The 16,348-nt window shown below is 58.4% G+C and overlaps 1 protein-coding gene across 3 annotated transcripts; it reads right to left on the reverse strand.

Annotated features, from left to right (window-relative positions):
- Positions 1-1,381: 1,381 nt before the first annotated feature.
- SLC25A29 (solute carrier family 25 member 29) lies at positions 1,382-15,657 on the reverse strand. Of its 3 annotated transcripts, XM_064486251.1 has the most exons (6): positions 15,297-15,657; positions 14,265-14,356; positions 12,824-12,954; positions 9,697-9,740; positions 4,734-4,817; positions 1,382-4,448 (listed from the first exon to the last, which is right to left on the reverse strand). In XM_064486251.1, the coding sequence occupies exons 3-6, from the start codon at positions 12,909-12,911 to the stop codon at positions 3,690-3,692; spliced, it is 975 nt and encodes a 324-aa protein (XP_064342321.1). In that variant the 5' UTR covers positions 12,912-12,954; positions 14,265-14,356; positions 15,297-15,657; the 3' UTR covers positions 1,382-3,689. The 3 variants fall into 3 exon arrangements, with proteins under 3 accessions (XP_064342321.1, XP_064342320.1, XP_010985799.2); XM_064486250.1 differs by having other exon boundaries at positions 12,824-14,356; XM_010987497.3 differs by lacking the exons at positions 12,824-12,954; positions 14,265-14,356 and having other exon boundaries at positions 15,297-15,656.
- Between the last annotated feature and the right edge of the window lie 691 nt (positions 15,658-16,348).

Genomic DNA, 16,348 nt, shown 5'->3' on the forward strand with positions numbered 1-16,348 from the left:
AAAAGGCGGTCAGTGACCGTGTTTGGCCCAAGGGAGCCCTGGGGAAGGCGGGCTTGCTTTTCCACGGCCGGCCTCCTGGGCTGTGGAAATCGGGGAAACGGTCTGGAGGGTTGACTCAAGGTGTCCCTTGAAGTGCCGCGGGGGCCCACCCTGGTGCGTGCAGCCCACCCGCCTCACACCCTCCGGCCTACAGGCGTGAGCCACAGCCTGTCACTCCCCCGGGCACAACCTGCCAACTCCGTACCATGGCCGGGATGCATTCGGGTGGCAAATGACAGAGAAGCTGGGCCACAGTGTGTGAGCGGCCTTCCTCGGGCCAGGCTGGCTGGCTCAGTGACCCACCAAGGCCACAGGGCCACTGTATCTGAACATGCCTGCAGGTACCCTGTCCCCATTTCATCAGGAAAAGGGGGCAGGGGTAGAGGTCAAGGAATGTGCCACAGCTGCGTCCGGCCCTTTTGCAGAGCCCAGCCACTGCCTCCATCTCACTGGCAGGATCTGGACACTCGGCCACCTCTAGCCACGGAGGCCTGGTCTCCCTCTCAGACCGTCCAGCTGTCTCCTCCATGTTCCTCTCCCTAGCCTAGCTAGAGAAATAAGGAACAGTCACCCGAAGAAATGCCACACAACTATTTACAAAAACGTGGCCAGTGTGAACACACTGCTAGGAAAGCTCTGTCGTGGGTTGAACTGAGGTCCTCACCTCAGGTACCGGCGAAGGCAACCTTATCTGGAAATAGTCTTTGCAGGTCTTAATCATTAAGAGGGCTTCCTGGAGTAGGGTGGGCTCTCAAGCCAACGACTGGTGCCCTTATAAAAAGAGGTGAAGAACAGAGACATAGAGGGGAGAAGGCCACGTGAAGATGGAGGCACGTTGGAGAAATGTGCCTACAAGCCAAGGACTGCCGGGCGCCTGATGCCGGGAGAGGCCAGAAAGGTTCTTCCCTGGAAACTTCAGGAGGAACCAACCCTGCTGACAGCTCAGTTTCACACTTCTGGCCCCCAGGACTTAAGAGAATAAATGTCTATTGTTTCTGCCACAGTTTGTGGGACATTGTTCTGGGAACCCTGGGAACCTGCTACAATCTCCCAGATAATCGTCAACTGCAGAAAGCAAAGAACAGCACGGTCAGTCCCTGGGCCAGTCTTTGCGGGAGCCTGGAGGTCCCCACGTGCTGGGACTTGCCCGGGACTTGCTGGCAGGTCTCCAGCCACTGGAGGGGGTCCTGCTCCGGGAAGGGGGGCACCGGCTGGGAGGGGTGGGGACAAGTTTTCCTCTTCACTGTACAGTGTGGGTTCTGTTTGCATTTGTTATTTTTAACCACATTACTGTATTACTCATTCCAAATAAAATAAATAAAAATTCAAATCAGGGAGAAGATGGAGTGTCCAAAAATTTATTAAAAACCCCGCACCTCTGCCAACCTGTCCTCCTGCCTGACTTGGTAATGTTTAACCATCAGTGGCTTGGGCGGGAACGGGGGACCCTGGGTTTTAGCATCTGCATGGTTTCTTTCAGAGGAAAGAGTAGGGAGAGAGGCCAGGAAAATTTCATTGGGGAAGGATGCTGCCTGGGACCCCATTGGGCTGGGGGGCTCCGCTGGGTTCATGGAGCCTGTGATGCATCTGAGGACACCTTGCCTGGGGTCACCAGCTAGCCCCTTCCCACCTGCCTGTCCCTGGTAACTGCAGACAAGCCTGAGGTCACAGGCTGGTGCTGGGGGTTCAATGGGGTATAAAGGCCCAGGAGAGCGGGCGCCCTCTGGGAGGGAACGTTGAGGGGGGCCTCTCTCCTGCCCCCTCTGCAGGTGGGCAGAGGCTTCTGGCTCAGTGGTTGGAAGGTTAGAGACTCCAGGTTGGCAGCTGTGGAGACTCAGGGAGCCCAGGATTGACGCCAGGAGGCTGAGCAGATGTGGGGGTGGGCAGACATGAAGACACCCCTTTGGCATGCAAGGCCTCCTCCAGGAAGCCATCAGAGACTGTGTAGGTTGGGTTAGGTCTAACCTCAGATGGACAGGTCCATTCACCCTTCAGAGCTCCACGGAGACCTCCCTGCTCTGGGAAGACGTTTCTGGCCTCAGGTAGAGTCCTCTGAGCCTCCACACTGCAGCCTTTCCAGAGAAGTCACAGCACACAGCCTCCAGCTGGAGGACGGCGAGCACCAGGCCTCCCATCACTTGCTGAATGGCTGAGCTGCATCCAACGGGCCTGTGAGATTTACTCACTTAATCCCCAGGCCTCCACTAGCCCCATTTTGTAGATGAGGAAACTGAATATCTGGAGGTAGCCCACAGCCCACCCAGGCCACACAGCTGGGGCTGCCATCAGGGCCTGAGGGCACATTGGCCACCAAGCCGGCTCCTCGGGCTCCAGTGAGGGGGTGGGGAAACCCCTTCCTCTGTGATCCACAAGTGCAGCCCAGTTCTCCTGAAAAAACAAAGAACACTTTATTCCCTTGGTGGTTTCTGTACAACAACGATGCCACAAGGTGGGAGTCCTGTCTTCCTTGAACAGTCTGTCTCCTGGGAGAGCTTATCATATCAGCCAGGAGGCTGAGCCTCACTCAGGGCAAAGGAGACCTCAGGCACCTCCAACTTGTGCAGAAGTATTCGCCACCTCCTCGTCCCATCTCACGGCCACAATGTACTGGAAGTGCCAGGCTGCCCTAAGCTCACACCTCCACTCTGCTTCTGGTGACAGCCCCTGGAGGGTGGGCTCAGGTGCTGTTCAGTCTGAAGGGGTCCAACCCTGCCGTACCTGTGCCCACTAACAGGCCCTGCCTGGCCTCGCGGAAACACCAGGCAGTGAGATCGCCTAGGAAAGACACCGCCGGCTGGGGTGGGGGCTCCCTATACTGCTTTCCCTGCTGACCCCTCTGCACACGTTGGGAAAACTTGGATGGCAGTAGTGGGCCAGCGCCCCAGACATCAGCTGACCTATGCCCCCATTTTAAAAATGGGCAGCCTGAGGCCCAGATGGTGAAAAGACTTCCCTTTCCTCAGCTGTATTTAATTGAGATCACCTCTCCTACTGGCCTGTGCCCACTCCCCTACTCCAGCCCCTAGGCTAATATGGAGCCTCTAGAAGGTTCTTCTTAGTGGGTCCCCCAAGTTACCCTCCAGTGGGATTGGCAGTAGGGGTACTCGTGGCAGTGCCACATGGAGAAGCTGTGATCACTGGCAGAGGGTTCAGTTCTATGACACCAGGAGGCCTGAGCTGCCTGCCTGTCCCATACAGACCACACAAGAGGCCAAGACGTCCCCAGAGCTCTGCCTGGCTGAGGGTTTCCAACTAGTGAGTCGCTGAGCAGCCCATCGATGGGGAGAGAGACCCTGTGGGGCTGTGGCTGGGATCCCAGGGAAGGCTGGAGTGTTGGCTGGGTTTCTGGAAGACTCAAAGTAACCGTGCCAGGCTGGCACTGCACCAGGCATCATCTCTGAGCTTCCTGACTGTACAATGTGGGTGCGAGGATCCCCATTTCACAGTGGAGAAAACTGAGAAAGTCAAATTTGTGGCCAAGGTCACCCAGCCGAGGAGAAGAATTCAACCCAGGTCTGATGGAGTGCATGGCCCATGGAGTTTGGGAGTCTGGGCAGGGCGATCGGCCAGGGGTCAATTTATATCTATGTTGTGTTTTTGAAAAGCGGTCCTTGGGGAGGTCAGGCTCTTCCCTGCCAGGGTCCCAGGCATCACAGGCTGGAGGGCTGGGCCAGGGTAGGACCTGCTGGGGCAGCAGAGGTAGCGGGCACAGCCTCGCCCTCAGGCCGGGCCTCCTCACCACGTGCATAGGTGAGCACCACAGTGACGGTGGCAAAGGTGGCGGCGTTGACAGGGAAGGCGCGCAACAGCGTGGAGGCCAGGCCGCGCGTGAAAACACGCCAGCCCTCGGCCTGGTAGCTCTGGCGCACGCAGTCGACGATGCCGCGGTAGCGGGGGGCGCCCCGCAGCCCATCGGCCTGCAGCCGCGACTTGACCACGTCCACAGGGTAGGTGGAGAGCCAGGACAGGATGCCCGACGTGCCGCCCGCCAGCAGCAGCTTGGGCACCACCAGGCGGTCGCCCGGCTCACAGCCCAGCGTGCGGGTCAGCACGTCGTAGGCGAGGAAGTAGACGCCGAAGCTGGGGGTCTCGCGCAGCAGCGTGGAGGCCATGCCCCGGTTGACACCGCGCAGGCCTTCCTGCCGGTAGATCTGCGCCAGGCAGTCCAGGGGGCCGCGGTAGGTGCGGGCGGGCCCCGCGTCCTGCAGTTGCAGCCGCGTCTTGGCCAGCTCCATGGGGCAGCAGATGACGCACTGGATGGTGCCCGCTGCCGCGCCCGCCAGGAACTGGTTCAGTGGTGAGTCCTGGCCCAGGGCCCGGAGAGTGTTGCCCTGTACTCCGAACACCAGCGCATTGATGAAGGTGAGTCCCATGAGGGGCGAGCCCAGGCCCCGGTACAGGCCCAGCACCTGCAGGGCGCACGAAGCCGTGTCAGTCTTTGGTTGCCCTGCCCACCTCCCCAGGGAACCCCCACTGGTGACAGCTCCCCCAGCCCACCCCAAGTGGTCACCAGCATCAAACAGAATTTTATTAGAACCAAAGTCCTCAATCTCAGAGGCCTGGGCTTCCCGTTTCCAAAGCCAGGATTTGCCCAATAGTTACCCGGATGCCTGCTTTTCCCACTCTGTGGTCTGCGAGTGAAGCAGTCTAGGCTGGTTTCCCACCCCCACTGGTCCCAGGCCCAGGTCACTCACGCTCTCCTGCTTGATGATGGCCTGGAAGCAGTGCAGGGTCCCTCGGTACTGGGGCTTCTCCATGCTCTGGACCTGAAGCCGCACCTGGAAGGGGGACCCAGTGAAAGGCAGCAAGCCAGGGCCAGAGCACCCAGCTCCCTGGGGCTGGCACTTGGTCAGCCCAGATCTCGAGGCAATAGGCTGGACGCATGAAGTAGGGAGCTAAGTAGCTTTCTGTGGCTTTTGGAATTCCAGGGTGAGGCGGGGCGAGGCTGGGTGTCTGTGCCTCCTCAGGGAGGGGTATCGGTGGGCAAAAGGCCAGAGACAGCCAGCTGAAGAGGGGCAGCGGGTCCCCAAGACCTCAGATGAATAGAGGGTAAGCCCCCTGCTTCACTCTCTCTGCACTACATACTGACAGTGGGACATGAGGCATCTCCTGAGATCTCCCCACTGTCCGGGTGGCAAATCATGGCCGATGCCAAAGGGGCTCCGGGTCTAACGTCCACCCTCCCCTTATCGGGGGCTAGCAGCATGCAATGGGCTCTAAAAGTGAGGCATCTTGGGCCTCACGGGCCTCCCACTTGGTTTCTGCTAGGGGCCCCTAGTGAGGGCAGTGGTCATGAGTTAGTAAAGTGGTGGCAGGAGAGGAGCTGATAGCCTCCTTGGGGACCACGTCAGCAGCTCTGGGACCTGGGGGATCAGGCTTGGCTGCCCTTGGAGCCCAGCAGTCTAGAACCTTACTGTGAAAGCCTTCTTTGTTGACGGGGAGCTTATCTCTGCGCTGGATATGCAGGTCCCACGGTGCGGAGTGGGAACACATTTCCTAAACTCAGAATCCATGTCACGGGGTGGAGGGAGCTAGGTTAAGTCCCATTCTCAGGAGCTGGTCTCCAGCTCTGACAGAAATCATCACTCTCACAGCCAGGGCCACGGCGTGAGCGCCTTTCCGTGCTGGGCAGCGGAGAGAGGCTCGGAAGTAATTACCAGCCTGAGATGGGTTTGGTTGCTCCCATTTCAAAGATGGGAAGACTGAGGCTCAGAGATGCTTGGCAACTCGGCCAAGGCTGTCCCCTCCAAGGACATGAGTGGCTGTGTTGGTCGAGGCCAGGGTGGGGCGGGGGTGCTGCCTGGTGAGACCAGGTGGATCGTCTGCTGGCAAATGCACTTACAGAATATGCTTTGTGAGGAAACGAGTACCATCTCTGCACCCAAGGACCCCGACAGCTGGCACCCCTACTCTGAGAGGCAGCCAACAACTGAGGGCCCTTGCAGCGTTCACCTCAGCACCCCTCCCCACTCTTATAATAATAATAAGGCAGAGGAGGAAATAATAATACGGCCCAGAGGAGGAAAACAACCACTCAGTGAACTTTAAGATGTTAACACCACGAGTTCTGGCTCAGGCTGTTTCTGTGATGCGAGGTTTTTCATTTTCCCTTCAGTGTTCTGGGGTCTCTGGGGGACCGCCTCTTCCTCCTGTGGCCCCTGACACTGACACCAGGGCTGTGTTAGCAGACAGGATATGAAGCAGAGCTGTCCCATCCATGGGTCGGACTTTCAGACACCCGGTGGCATCTCTAAGTCTTTGCAGGCTGGATATGGTTTCAAGCCGAGGCTCAGGCCAGCTCAGGTCCCACAAGAGACTGCAGGGGCCTACTCCTGTCTGTGTTTGACCCCCAGGTCTGGGGTGAGAGCCTCCTGTCTAGGAGTCTAAAGGACCAGATTTGGAGGTAAAATGTGGCCCAGTGGCCCAAGTCCCAAAACTTCGAGAGGTGAGGTTCTTAACATTCTGAGGGACAGGACCTTGTACAAGAAAAGTGGTCATTCACACACCAGCCCAGGAAGCTCCCAGCTCCCCAAATGGGCTAGAGACCCCAACATGAAGATCCTCTGATCCAGAGGGGGCTGATTTTTCTCAACCAGCACCAGGGCCCCCTCCCCAGGACCTGTGCTGGGTCCAGGCTCACCTCACACCCTCCCTGTCCCCTGCTAGTCCGGAAGGGAACTCGGGGGGAGGGCGGGGCCGGGTGGGGGCCAGGCCCAGGGGCTGATTCAGCGAGGACAGGGAAGAGAAGCGTGGGGTTCACCTGGTCTGTACTTACTAGTGCTCTCCAGGGTGAGGCTTACGCTCATCTACAACAAAGTTACATTTTGCTATGGATGGAGACAGCCCCTAGCTCAGAAAGTAAAGGCAGTTAAAGCAACACAAAATTTCAACATCACATCCAGGCACGGGACCCCCAAGGCCAGCCCCCAGCCTCCCGGCTCCCTCCCTGGCCCAGGACAGCTGCTCCCTGGGAAAAGCAGGCTCAGACATGGCGTCCCTGGTTACTGTCATGTCCAGTGATGTGGGACGGAACATAACCCTCCCACAGAAACACGTGTGGAGGTGGTGTGTCTAAGGCCAGTGGCTGCAGTTCTGGGCGCAAGAGAGGGAAAACCAAATTTTGGACTCAAATTTCAGTTCTAAGGACCTAGAGGAACAAACTGCAAACGTCCCGGCCCTGAGACAGTGTGGATGGACATGGAGCACTGTGTCCCCTCAAAGATTCCGAGCACAGGTCCAAGCACATGAGGTTTGAGAAGACGTAGAAGGCACCACGGTGCGAGGTCAGGATGGCGGCCGCCTGGAGAAGGGGAGCGCGGAGCTGTCAGGAGGGGAGTGGGGGGCTTCTGGGGGGCTGGCCTCGTTTCTTTCCTCAGGTGTGGGATGATGATCACGATTCACACATGCAGCAGGCGTGTGCTTCTCTCCACGTGTGGAATTTCAATTAAAACAACAGCCACAGAGCTAAGAAGCACATCCCGCTTTTGCCAAAAGCAAGGAATATACATGGGTCCGTGTGCATGCCTGTTTGTCGGTAGGAATCGGTAACAAGGGCTGGGAGAAAGTTACATATAGGACTGTTGTTTTTTTTCTTCCTAATTTATATTTCTCTATTATGGTTAACGTTTTGTTTTGTTTATGACCTATATCACTTATGTAATAGAAAGCCAACCAAAAAGATGTGTATGCACCTGATGATTAAAACACATTTAAAATCTATCACATTTCCCAAATTTCTTTTAATTAGAATGCTTAAATTTCATAATGGAAAACAGCCAGTTTAAAAATAATAAGGCAGGGGGATACAGCATTAAAGTGGATGTGCTCTCTAGTCAGCACAGTGTAGTAGTGTGTGGGCCTGTGGTGGGACGGGGGGGTCCAAGGTTGAGTGGCAGTGGTCATTCCTGGGGGGGGGGAGGTTCTCCCCCTTCGTAGTAAAAAGCTTGGCTTGTAAAGACAGGTTTGCCCAGGTGTGATGCTGGTGGGCCACAGTTACAAATGGATTTCCTTAAAGACCACCCTCCAGGTGCCAGGTAAGGGTGGGGGGTGTCCCAGAGACAAGAACTCAGTGGGGTGGAGAGGATCCTGTACCCGAATTACTACAGGGGGCCCAGGTCATGGCTCAGGTGCTCAGAGGGAACTGGAGGCACAGGACAGTGCCCCCACCCCCGCTTGGTGGGACTGACTGAGGGCAGAGATCTCTGCGAAGCTGGGCTGAGGAAGAGACTCAGAGGTACTTCTTGGCTGGATGCAGGTTTGAGAGGTACTCACAAGATAGAGCACGGCGTAGCATGGGCCCTTGGCCAGGCTGCTTTGGGCTCCCCGGCCAGCAGGCAGGCTCCATGGGTAGCCAGCTGGGCAGAGCACGGGACAGCATCCCACAGCACCTCACTCTCAGCGGGTGCGTTGGGGGACTCAGGGGCTCCTGCCTGGCCAGAAAGCCTGACCCTTCTGCCTCCTCCCCAAATTTGCCCACAGTGGATGGGAAGGAAATTGGTGCCCATGAGAACTTGCATTTTGTCCAGCACAAACTACGCTGCTGAGCCCAGGGAACAAAGGCTTCAGTGATCTTGCCAGCCCCTCACCATGCAGGTCGGAGGTAGCGTGACGGGCCACGATCCCAGGGCAGAAGGCTGGCAGAGGGCCTGGAGGGGCACAAGCCCCAGAGACAGGACTTTTTCTGGTCAGAGCCAATGCATACAGCAGGGCCCTCATGCCTTTACTGGAGGAAATCCCAGCCCTAGTTCACAAGACCTATTCTCGGCCCAGGAACACCTGGGCTCCTGAAAAAAGAGATGGGAAGTCCACTCTGCCAGCTAGGGATGACATCCTCGCCTGCGCTCTGCCCTCGCCCCAGTGGGAAGTGGGGCCAAGTACAGTGTTGACGGCGAGACACAAGGTCTAGCCTAGTGCCTGCTGCCTGCAGCTCACCTGGCCCCCAGGTAAGCCGGCAAGGAAGGGCCCTGACTTGGCTCGTTTAAGGACAAAAACGCCAACAGCAGGGGGAAAATCTTATTTGGGAATTTCCAGCTGGGAACATGGACTTCCTTGGTTTCCTTTCAGAGGCATCGGAGAGCCCACAGCCCGACAGTGTCCCAGGTGCAGGCTCGCGGCACAGGGGCCACAGTCTGGAGTCATCAGCACCCCGCGGGCGCACACTGGCCCTCAGGAAACGACCGCTCACTTTCTCAGCACTGATAACCGCTGCCCTGTGAAGACCACAGACACAGGAAGGACTGACAAGGTTTGACTTTTCTGTTATTTTCTCTCTGAACTTTTCTTTCAGGAAGCTGGCTGGAGTTCTGCGTAAGGACAGTGTGGGTGTCCCCGCTCTGGGCAAAAGGAAACGTAACTTTGGCCCCTAAGTCCCAGCTGGCCAAGCCCCAGGAAGGATCTCGAAGTTCAGCCCTGGGTGGGAGACGTCAGGACAGACCCAGGAGGACAGGCCCGCTCTGCCGGCTGGACAAGCCGCCGCTCGCCTGGGCAGCGGGGAGAACCCTGAGTCTACCTTTACTCTAGAACCTGTGCAAAGACCTTGGAAGTGTCCCTGCGGCGGTCATCAGAAAGGCGCCTCCAGCTGCCCCAGCCCTGTGGGCCTCCCTCCAACGTCTGTACCTCCACAAGGGCCAGAGAATAAAACCGCCACAAGAGACTCACCTTGACCGTGTCAAACGGGTGTCCCACCAGCACGCCTGCCACACCTGGAGAAAGAAAGGAGGACTTGTGACCCAAATGCCCTGAAACCGCACTGCGGGGTGGAGACCTGGCTGGGACTGTGTGGGAGCTGCAGCGTGCCTGGCATGGCCTGGGAGCCCTATCATCGTCATGGCCAGGGTTGGGGGTGGGGCCAGGGTAGGTCAGGGTGACATCCCCAGGGTCAAGCCAGGATCCATCCAACTCAAAGCTGGTGTCTCTCAGTCCACCCTGCTGCTCACTGCAGGTGACCACAGAAGTTGCCCCTTGGGAGGCTGCACATGCCGCTTCTAAGATGGTCCCATTGCTCCAATACCTAGCATGGTCAAGGGCTCCAGAGATTTTGGACTTGGGGCCAGAGCCTCATGCAGATTTAAAGTTTCGCTGTCATCTACCAGCTGGCTGAGCTCACAAAGGCCTCGAGTCTGAGCCTCACTCTCCTCACCTGTGTGGGTGTGAGCGCCACCCTCCCCCAGGGCAGCCCCCCACCCTGGAAGTGCCGACCCAGGACCGGATCACGGGTGCTGGCTTCCCACCCCCTCTTCTCTGCCTGGGAGCCAGCTTGTTGCCCAGGGAGGCAGCTTGTGACTCCGCATTCACGCTTGGTTATGTATCAGTCCAGGACTTGCCAAAACCCAGCACCCCCTCAAAGGACAAAGGCTCCCCCTCCAAATGGCTCACAAACACTTCTCAGAGTCCTGCGTGCTGTACATATCACTGTTGTAAACGTCCCTGTGAATCAGGCAGTCCTGTTCCCCCACCTCACAGAAGGAGAAACTGAGGCTCAGGGAGGTCAAGTAACTGCCACACCAACTCCCATGCCTTCCTCCCTAGAATTTCATGGGTGTACATCTCGAAGTACTCCTTTTATTGCTAGTGGTGTTTGTGTGTAATTAAAACAGCCAACACTTGTTGGGTCACAAACAGTAATGTTTCTACCTACTGGTTACTGTCCTTAGTCTTGTACCTAACACCCCCTCTGCTACTCCTATAAAGACCTGCTCATTTTACAGATGAGGAAACTGAGACACAGAAAAGCAGTTTGTCCACGCCACACAGCTAAGTAAGTGGTGGAACGCAGACCTGGCCCCGGAGCCCTCCCCCTTAACCACGCATCCCCCTCCCCGCTAGAGCTGGGCACTGTGTTGGGGGACGCCCCAGAGTTGATGGGAGTTCTTGCACTGCTTCATAAATTGTATTTTTAATCTTTATATCATGTCCTCTTCCCCTTGTTTAGTGCTTCGGACCTTAAAACCCACTTTGCCAATCCAGCTTTCTGTTGGGTCACAGGTGCCTGGTACAGTTTTGTCCAGTTCTTGATTTTCAGGCCCTGTTTTACTCCTCTGCTTCAGATGTCCCACAAACAGCCTACAGCTGGGTTTTGGTCTCTGCCATCCGTCTGAAGCAGTCTCAGGTTTTGCCAAGACAAGAGATCTGACGTGCCTCCATCTTATTTTATGGGCATGATTTATTGTAATCCCTTCCCTTTCCACGTTTCTGCTGGTTCAGGCAAACTGCTCCTCATTCCCTTTCTGCTGGTTAATTTGTAGGTTCATCTAAGCATTACTGCTGCTTTCTAACACTCATCATCATCATCACATAGAAACAGGGTCAGAACCGTCACACACACCTCCATCCCAGGGTGAGAGAGGAGGCGCGCTCTGCCCCCCACCGTCCCACACTGCCCCTAAGAGCCACCCCAAAAAGACTCCCACCCTGCCAGCTTCCACTGGTCTTCACCTATAAGCCCCACCAGACTCGGTGCGATTCCCTCCCCTCTACACCTCTCCCCCCACCTTGGAGGGGGCAGTCTCTGCTCTGATCACTGGAGCCTTTCTATGTCCCTCAGATGTAACGCATGGGGACACGCCCTCTGAACTCCTGCTCATCTGCAAAACCTGCTCCTTGAACGCCATCTGGGAAAACGGTCCTGTGCTCTGGTGAGGATTCCGGGCTGAGGCCATTAGGGTGGCCGTGTCCCAGAATCTTCTGGTTTCCAGCTCTGTGGACGAGCAACCCGCTGACACTGTATTTCTTCTCCTTTGCCAATAGTTTATTTATTCTGTCAGGAAGCCTCTGAGGTTTTATCTGAAGGTTTTTGGACTGTCACCAGGAGATACCAAGGGTGTGTGTGTCTTTTTTCTTTAAAATAACCCTGCCTGGAACTCCCCCAGCCCTTTCAGTCTGCAGACTCACTTTTTTCTGGTCAGAGAAGATTTCCACTGTTAGGTATTCATCATACTCATCATCTCTAGAACTTTTTCTCCCTCTGGAACCCCTAACATTCACAGCTTGGGGGAAAAGACACCCCAAGTCTGTCTTTCTGTCTGGACTCCCACCTCTGTGTTTCTGGTCTTTGAGACACACTTTGTTTCTATCATTTGAGATCTACCCTTTTCTTCATTTCATGTTTTGAATTTTATGACTTTGAAAATCCTAGTTCTGGAACCTCCCTTCTTGGGCCGGAACTGCATCTCCTTGGGTTCTGAAAACCTAGCACTGCCGGGGTCTGCCTGCCACCTGTCTTCTTCCTCTCACCAGCCGCGGCACCTGCCGCCAGGCCCACCTCGGGGGGGTCCCCTTCCAGTGAGTGGACAGCCCTGCCTCTGGCTCCAGGCTTGCCCAGGTTTCAGCCGCAGCCTTCCTCAGCCTCCAGGGTGGGCGGGGCACCCCTCGCCCCACCAGCTCTGTTGGGAGCCCCACCAAGGATCTCCTACTTTCTCCCTCAATTTGTTGTAGTGCCCTCAGGTGAAGGGCTGGGTCACCCTCGCCCAAAACGTGCCCGTCCATAGGAACAGAGTGGGCTGTGGGGCCCTCCAGTCCCCCAAAGCCCATCCTTTTAACCTCCCAGTCACCTTGAGAGCCAGGAGGCCTGCAGAGCCATCTGCCCGAGAGGACACTGAGGCCTATAGCCACAGCAGCTGAAGTGACCCTGTTCCCCAACTCCAAAGCCAGTGCCCACTGCCCTACATGAGCTGGACTTTCAGGGGCACCCCCGCCATCCCATGACCCTCCAGGGCAGGAGTGGGGACCACTGTCCTGGAGGCACCTGGCAGCAGAGGTGGTGGGAAGGAACACCAGGATGACTGACCTGTCCCCCATGGTGGGGTCCCTCTGCCAACGGTTGAGTTTCTCTCTGCACCACCTCTCATCCATACTCGCAGCAGGAAGATCTCCATCCAGAGCCCAAGGTCCAATGGGCCCAAGACCTGGGACTGATCCCTTGTGGGGGAGTGTGGGTAGGCATTTGGACCCTTTGACCCCATGAAGCCTCGGGGATACTGTCAATCAAGGTCCCACCCTGCCTCCCTGAGGGTGATGTTGAACACGAGGCCCACACTCAGCCAATCAGAGGTGATTTACTGTGCTTCCTCCCAGGAATCAACAGCCACCCCAGTAACCCCCACTCCAACCCTGGAAAGATAGCCATCATCTGCCTTGAGCCCTAGGCCTTGAGGAGCCCAAACCCAAAGGAAGCAGGCGGGGGCCCCTGGGGCCGGGCCCCCAGGTAGGGGTGCTGCCTGTGCAGTTTCTGTACGGCCCCTCAGCTCTGGCCAGGCCGTGCCAGGGGCCTGGAAGGCTGGCCTGGGACACAATCAGCTCACTGTCCCGCAGGCCGGCCCCTAGCGCCCTGAGGCTGGGGGAAGGGGAGAGCAGGGCGGCCCCGCCCCACTGGAGGAGCCAGTGTGATCTGCACTAATCCTTCCACTTCTCAAGGCCTAGGTTTCTCCTGGGTTAATACTAGGAAAGGGTCCCTGGGCCCAGGAGCTGCTGATCCTCTACCCACACGAAGGGGAAGTGGGCACCACCTGCCCTATGCTTCCACTTGGACCCAGATAGTGGGGTGGGGCTGTGGAGGCCTACAGCTCCCCAGAGTTCTGGACCCTGTCTTTACTCCAACCCTGGGACCTAGACAGGCTCTCTCCCAGGTGGGCTTGGTGAGGATGGGCACAAGACACCCCAGGCAGGGCCCTGCACAAGCAAGAGCCCAGAGTGACTTAACATGTGTGTCTGAAGGAAGGGCCTGGCCCAAACCTCAAACCTCATGGCTCCCAGGACACCTGTGTGAGTATAGAAGGAATCCCATCCCTCTGGGGAAAGAACCCACACTCCCCAAGAAGTTGGAAAGGGGCATTAGCCCTGGACTAAGCTACCACTGTGGGTAAGTAGAGAAGGGTCTGGGGCCCAGGAGGAGTCAGCGGCCTGGTAGCAGGACACTGGGGAGGTTCCCCGAGAGGGACGGGAAGAGCAGAGAGTGGGATGGAGTTGGGTGGAACTGCGAGCTGGACACAGAGACCGACCTCTCCTGTCTCCTCTGCACCCTGGGCTTGGGAAAAATGCTCCCCAATTTACAGGAAGCTCTGGGGTTTCTTCCTCCCCTCTAGCCTGTTTCCTGAGGCCTGGAGACCCGACTGGGTAACCACAGGGGACACTTCCCTAGAACACTCCCTTCTCTACCAGCCTCCTCTCGCCCAGAGCAGGAAGCTGCGCCACACCGTTTAAAGACTTCAGGCCACTGCTAGTCTACTCACTCCTCTTCCTCCAAGATGCCCACGCTGGCAGGTAGCTGAGAGCTTTACTGGAGCGAGCCCAAGCCGATGCAGAGTGAAAACAAGGGCGGGTGCTGGAGGAGAGAAGCATCCGTCGTGGGAAACGTCGGAGCAGGACCGGGCCTGGGGCCACCCAGCCGGTCCTCTGCCGCGTCTCTCAGCCCCACTCCCTGATAGGTAAACTAGGCTCCCACTGACTACTTGTTGAATAAATTAACCCTTTAAGTAAAAGCAGAGAAACGCCCACGGTCAGGCCACAGCAGAGACTCAGGTCCTTCTGGGTACACAGGCTTAGAGAGGACCCCAGCGCCGCGTCCCCGCCTCGGTGAAGGTGCCCCATACCGGCTACACGCACGCGTGTGCCCAAGGCCTAGCTCACATGGCGTGTCAGGGCCACTCTGCCACCCGGGTGTAGTCTGCCCTCCCAGCAGTTCACTGAACGGCATATAAGCTGGGGACGGGGCTCCAAGACGTGACTCGGCGCCTTTTAGGCCAACCCACTAGGGGGTCGTCCGGTGGCCTGGCCGCAGCCCCACCAGGCGGACTGCGGGAGAGTGGGTAGAGCCAGTCTCAAACTTCTTGGGCCCAGGGAGGAGACCCCGCTCCGGGTGGGTGGGGGCCGGAGGAGGAGGTGAGAGAGATGTGCTCAGGGCCTCGCCATCCGATGACCTCGGGCGAGGACGGCAGTGGGGTATCCTTCTGGCAGGCCCCTGGCAGCCACGGTGCTGCCCCGGAGCCCCCGACCTCTCGTACGAACGTGCCCCGAAGGACTTAAAAGACACTTGCCCTCGAGGACAGCGCGCTAGGCGCCCTCCAGGCTTGATGCCAATTTACGCCCACGAGAGCTCGGTGAGACGAGAGCATTGTTGTCCCATTTTAGAGACGAGGAAACCTCAGCCACAGTGTAAGCCGTTGGGCCGAATGCTCCTAGGTGAGATGGCCTCGCATCCCAGACGCCTTGCTCCGGGCGCCCGCCGTACCAGGCCCTCATGCCGGACCCGCCTGCCTCCTTACCTCCAGCGCATCCAGCCAGAAAGTCGAGCGCCATTGCCGGGTCCCCGGCGACGCCGCCCTTCCTCCTTGTCCTCCTTCTTTGGCCCCTCGCCGGACAGGTCGCCGTCGAGGGCTCCCCGGCCTTGCTGGGCTGGGACTTGGCCTGGCCGCCGCCTCCTAACGCGGAGCCCCGCGCAGGCCGAGGTCTAGGGGCGGCAACGGCGGCGGCTCAGGGCGCTACTCCTCGCCGGGCGCACGTCCCTCGCCGGCCGGCGTGCTCACTCCAGCTACACTCCGCTCGCAGCCGGTGGTCCCTCACCTCGGGCCGCGAGTCCCGCCCCCAAGACCGACCAGCCGGGCTCGGGCGGGGCGCAGAGCTCAACCAATGGACGGGCGAGGCGCGGACAACACCCCAGGCCCTGCGCGCCGCCGCCGCGCCTCATTGGCTGGGCGGGCTGGGCGGGCAGAACGGGGGGCACGTAGCGGGCGGGCGGGCGGCGGAGGTGCACAGGCGCTGCAGACAAAGAATGTGCTTCGTGCGCCCGCCCGCTCACCCCGGCCGGGAGAGGAAACCTGGTGTTCGCCGCGGAGGGACCGTGGAGCTAGGTCGGGCCGGGGGGCCCACTGCCTGCTCGGCCCGGGAACTTCCCGGCGTGAGCGATGCGGATCAGCTGGGCCGGAGGTGGCGTGCACTCGCTCTGGAGTGGGCCTGGAATCCTGGGACCTGGGTTCAGATCCCAACTCGGCCGCCCAACCTCAGGGTCCTCTCCTGTATAATGGGGACACACCGCGGCAAACGACGTGGAGTTCCAGGACCCTCCGCGGCCTGAAGGCTCGGACACTACTTGTGATACTGCTTCGGCGGCGAAGCACTACCTGCGGGAGTCTTCGCCCTTCCCGTCTGTGCGCCCTCCAGGCGGTGGGCCTGGGGCTTCTGGCTTCCTGGCCCACCTTGCGCGGGGCGAAGGGCGTGGCCAGGCCCTCGGGGGCCCTCACCTGAGCGCTGACTGCGGGAGCCGCGGAAGGTTGTGGAGCAGGGGAGGTTCCTGGACTGGCTCAAGAGCTGCGAGGCG

Source organism: Camelus dromedarius, chromosome 5, assembly GCF_036321535.1.
Source record: "Camelus dromedarius isolate mCamDro1 chromosome 5, mCamDro1.pat, whole genome shotgun sequence".
NCBI lineage: Eukaryota > Metazoa > Chordata > Mammalia > Artiodactyla > Camelidae > Camelus > Camelus dromedarius.